At 44.1% G+C, this 5,453-nt stretch overlaps 1 protein-coding gene across 1 annotated transcript; it reads right to left on the reverse strand.

Moving 5' to 3' along the window:
• Positions 1-2,980: 2,980 nt before the first annotated feature.
• Positions 2,981-4,446, reverse strand: LOC105570259 (dnaJ homolog subfamily B member 12-like). The gene is made up of 4 exons (XM_012027340.1): positions 4,183-4,446; positions 3,745-3,898; positions 3,475-3,629; positions 2,981-3,177 (listed from the first exon to the last, which is right to left on the reverse strand). Exons 1-4 carry the CDS (start codon positions 4,313-4,315, stop codon positions 3,059-3,061), a joined length of 561 nt encoding a protein of 186 aa, XP_011882730.1. The 5' UTR covers positions 4,316-4,446; the 3' UTR covers positions 2,981-3,058.
• Between the last annotated feature and the right edge of the window lie 1,007 nt (positions 4,447-5,453).

Below are 5,453 nucleotides of genomic sequence, written 5' to 3' on the forward strand. Positions count from 1 at the left end.
TTAGACACGCGCTTGCGATTCTCGCGAGTCCACCTGGTTCATATCTCATTCCGCTTGTTGTTATTAGAGAGGCACGATGGTGAGTTTTACGCACGTTCTCGCTGTATCCATCTCCCTTTTTGCGATCCTACCCTCCCGCACGCCAAGATACTTAAAAATCGCATCTGCAACCACTGATCCCGTTTTATATATGTTTCAGTCTGCACACAAGACGTTTTTGATTAAGCGAAAACTCTCAAAAAAATTAAATCAAAACAGGCCGATCCCTCAGTGGATCAGAATGAGGTCTGGGAACAGTATTAGGTAAGTTCGAGCCTGATGTAATTGTGCAAACGTTACTATAGTATGTGTATCAAAATAAAAGTAGTGTTACACAGTATATAATTGTCGTTGCGAGAAATAATTAAAATGTATGTTCTAATTGGAATTTATATCTTCATACAATTTGGTATCGTTTTGGCTTATTTTCAGGTATAACGCTAAGAGGCGCCATTGGAGGAGGACTAAACTGAAGTTGTAAACCTCACCTGGCCCGAATGTTCAATAAATCGGTCAATACATAAAAGAATTAAGCTTTAATCAATGTTCTCACACAACGACGGTCCGCGTTACCGATCTTGCGTCTCAGGTGTCTAAACATGTTGACTCGCGAAATTCGAGGCACATGTCCCAGCCTTCCTGATCTCTTCGTAAATATTAATCGAGATGTCCAATGAGTCCATTTGATTTTCGCACGCATACCTAATGTTATCCATATGTCTCAGGGGAGACTCCGACTGAATCTAGTCGCTCGCTGACAAAGTTTTGTTCTCGTCGGGAAACAATTTCTGGCAATACGCTTCCAAATTTTCAATTACGCAAATTCGTGCTGCACGTCGCGGAAACGTGAAAGCCGCGTGCTGGCGCGAGACTCGTCGCGGTCGACTACATTCGTCCTGTTGATCGCGGACCTGCCGCACAACGCTAAATTTCTGACACTGATGAATACTCCGCGTAGTCTGCAAACATGACAATTCGCCCATGAATCGACGCTCTTACACAGAGCACAAAATTATAATTGAACGACGATGAAATTGTCACATATGCCGTTCAATACAGCGAAAATATAAGACACGATAAACGAGATTCGTATGCGGCGACGAGGTTTATTACGACGCGACGTTCGTAAAGAAAAGCGTACAACATAACCTATAATAATCGTTCGATAATTCTTAAATTGAATTACGGATACGTTCTTGCGTGGACTGAATACTTTTGCCAGAGAGATTTTCAGTTTCGCGAGTGCCTCTGGCGCGTATTAATTATACTTGATCTCATATAAATGAATGGATCCTTAGCGCACGTACAGAAACCGACACCTAGCGCGGTCCAACATGGCTCGACTAACCTCGATAAACGGACGCGACTGAACGCTTGCTGTTCCTCGTATTATAAGCGAAGGCTAGACTTTCTACGCTTGAAAATGAAGTAGACGCTTTAGAGAAGAACTAAAGTTTAATTTTACGATAGTACATAATTCCAATTTGAATTGTACATTTATAAAGCCTTTGTAAAATGAGAAAAAACGAAGAAAGGGAGGACAAAAACTTGAAATAATTCAAATTAACGAAAGTAATGTTGGAGAACGTTTAGGCAACGTAAGCCATCACCAGTTGACAATGGTGTAAAACAAATTTTTTTATATATATTGCATTGGTATTAACAGATTTTTAATCGTTAATTAATTTTGCAAAACTCATGGTCGAAACGTAGCGATTCTTAAACATAAAAATTGCCAGATAATAAATTGATCCTCGTTAAAACTGTCATAAAAAGTTTAATCTAATATTCCTGTATTATGGTACAATATAGTAACAAAAATAAACGATTTGAAGTATACAAATCTTTACACGAGTCACTCGCAATTTACAGCTTCCCCGTTAGCTCGGGCACGGCCTTAAATAAATCCGCGACCAATCCGTAATCCGCTACTTGAAAGATGGGAGCCTCGGGGTCCTTGTTGATCGCCACAATCGTTTTGGAATCCTTCATACCAGCGAGGTGCTGAATCGCCCCCGAAATCCCAACCGCTATGTACAGATTCTGAAACCGCAATAATGAAATTGTTGCATTCCCAGTCAAGCCTGTCGCTTCCCAGATAGACACACAGAGTTCTATGAATATTCTTAATTTCAGAATATTCCAATCGTATAGTCTATAAATATATATAGATTATTACAAAGGAGAAGGGAAACACTTCGAAGCGTTCGTAGCGGAGCATTTGTTGCTTGACCGCGACACACAAGATTGAAACAACCCAGATAGCATGCTTGTTTAAAAGACATCTTCAAGACTTCTTTAAGACGTCTTTAAGATATCTGTTAGACGTGTATGTCTAAAAGATGTCTAAAAGACGTGTTAAAGACGTCTTAAAGATGTCTTTTATAGCTGATTTTTTCACTTCCCGATAAAATTATCCGGAGGTTAATCTCAAGTTTTGGTCAATCACGTGCATGGATCTGGTAGTTATCTCCTGTTTAACTTTAACCGTAACATAACTGGATGTGAAGAAATTGGGCATTAGACATGCATGTTATCTGGGAAGAGAGCAACCGATAAGGCACGTCGTATCAATTCCCTCACGGCGTTTATGTCAGAAAGATCTCCATTTATATTTTACATTTTTCGCGACAAACTTTCCGCAAGTTACGCCGGATATTACTTGTTCCGTTATCAATTTTTACTTACAGGCGCGACAATTTTCCCGGTTTGCCCCACTTGCATGTCGTTCGGCACGAAGCCGGCGTCGACCGCGGCGCTGGACGCACCCACGGCCGCGTTGAGCTTGTCCGCCAATGTGTACAACTGGAAGTTCTCCCCGGACTACATTCCACGTCCACCGGAGATGACAACTTTGGCGGACGTCAATTCGGTCCTGTCGGACTTGCTGAGCTTTTGCTTGACATACTCCACTTGGCCGGAGGCGCAATCGCTAGTAGGGACGCTCTCGCACTTGGCGTCGCCACCCTCCAGAGGCAGCGGCTCGAAAGAGGTGCCTCTCACGGACACCACCTTCACGTTATCCTTGGACTTGAGAGTCTGAATAGCATTGCCGGCGTAAATAGTGCGCACGAAGGTATCCGGGACTTTTACGTCGGTAATGTCGCTTATCAGGAACACGTCCAACTTGGCTGCAACCTTAAACAAATTTATATACGTGAATTGGCATAGGATCAACGGGTGCTTTCCAGCGAGAGACAGAAGCCTAGCGTGTTGTAACGCAGAGAATCATTTCGTCTTTACTAATCGGAAACAATAGAGATGAAACGATTAACTGTGTTACACAGGGTCGCCTGATAAACGTACGCGCGAATTCTGCTCTTACGGAAAAGTCACGCATTTGCTTTTAGTCAAACGACTTGCGAGTTTTCCGTGAAAACTGAATTCTCGTATTTTGTCTTTCGAGTAAATTCAAGAGTCGAGCACCAGGCATACCTGCCTGTCTGTCTGCTGCTGGAAGGCATCCGACGTAATTGTTCTTGTCAGGATGCAACTGAAACGCCAATTTCTTGTACGTCTTCTTGATGTCGCTGTCCGTAGCATCTTTGCTGACGCCCAAAATCTCGTAATAATCCTTGCATTTCTTTATCCTGCGACAGACAAAACGAAGCACAATTTATACCAAAAAGAAAAAATGTGACATATAAATTGATAAAAAACAAATACATTGTTCCAAAATAATCTACGCGATCTCGAAATATCTACCTCTTGACGTGCTCCAACTGCTCCTTTGTGTATTCAGAATTACTTTGGGAATGTGCTCCGTCTTTAGCTACATTTTGCCGCTTTCTAACGTTAGGCTCGGCCAACTCGGATTTCTGATTCTGCTTGGAGAGCACCGTCAATTCCGCCAGCAGATCTACAAATATATAATTATTAGATTCCCGTAATCACCGTTATTCTGGCAAAAGGAAGAGAGAAGCTCTTGCGAAAAACGAAAGTTCCAGGCTCGGTCTGCAATGAAAATCGTTAGTCGTTGGTCGGAGCTACGTGTCGGTCTTATTTCTTCCATCCGGAAAGGAAGGGGATCAACATACAGTTCCGACTTCTGACTAACGACTCGTCGTAGACCAGGCCCTATTCCGCCTGAACGTGTAACGTGGTAAAATCAACATGCGGACACGGGACGCCACGCGCACGTACCCTCGGCCTTCTTCGTCGGGTAAAGCTTCTGGGCCTTGCGGGCGAATTTCTCGGCCTCCTCGTATTTCCGCTCCCGCATAAACCGCTCCGCGAGCTCCATGCATCGCTCCGCCTCGTCCTTATTGCTGTCCATCTCGTCCGTCGCCGCCCGAGGGGAGTTGAACCGAGTTCACTCGCGATCGCAGTGACGGGGCAGAATGGTAAATAACGCGTGAGGCGTGAACCCTCAACCCCGACACTCCACCATAGTAATTCGGTTATTACGTCACGAGCATCGTCACGACAGCTGAGCAGCTGAACGAGCTGAACGCAGACGACGCGAGGCACGGCAGGACGGGCGCCATTAATCCCGGAATCGTTGCTCGGCCCTGCTGATCGGTCGTCACGCGAACCAGCCGGCTGTACGCACGAGTGAAGAGGCTCTCGAAGGCAATTCGCGGGATGATCGATATTTGGGAGATACGAGGTATCTCCGCGTGCAATCGGCCCTTCTGAATCGGAATGTACTTGTCGAACGCGGATTGGCTGTCGGGCGCTGGATGTTTAAGGCCTGTACCCACGATGCTAGGAACCATAGACTAAAGCCCGCTGCAGACGATGCTATTTTTCCTGCTGGAACGCTTGCAAATCATTTTCACTATATTGTAAAATACAGAACCGACCCTCTGGGGCTTGATTCTTGAATTTATTCGAAGGAGAAACGTATGCGAAAATTCTGAGGTGCTTTCGCGACGTAGAGTAAAATGATCCGGATCAAAATGATCCGTGCTATGATTGGTCAAATCTGAAATTTCATTGAATAAAATTTCAATGAGATGCTACAAAATTTCAGATTTGACCAATCATAGCACGGATCATTTTGATCCGGATCATTTTACTCTACGTCGCGAAAGCACCCCTGATCTCACAGAAAAGTTGCAAGCTGATTGGCTATTCGCGTGGCTTTAACCAATCGACTTTCAACTTTTCTGTCAGAGCAGAATATTCGTATACGTTTCTTTTTCGAATGATTTCGAGAATCGGGCCCCTGGGATGCTTTCGCGACGTAGATCAAAATGATCCGGATCAAAATGATCCGTGCTATGATTGGTCAAATCTGAAATTTCGTAGCATCTCATTGAAATTTTATTCAATGAAATTTCAGATTTGACCAATCATAGCACGGATCATTTTGATCCGGATCATTTTACTCTACGTCGCGAAAGCACCCCTGGTCTCGAGAAATGCGTAGCCAATCAACTTGCAGCTTTTAAGCCCAATTTCCACGATGC

Source organism: Vollenhovia emeryi, unplaced genomic scaffold (assembly GCF_000949405.1).
Source record: "Vollenhovia emeryi isolate VEMERY1.0 unplaced genomic scaffold, V.emery_V1.0 DF939121.1, whole genome shotgun sequence".
NCBI lineage: Eukaryota > Metazoa > Arthropoda > Insecta > Hymenoptera > Formicidae > Vollenhovia > Vollenhovia emeryi.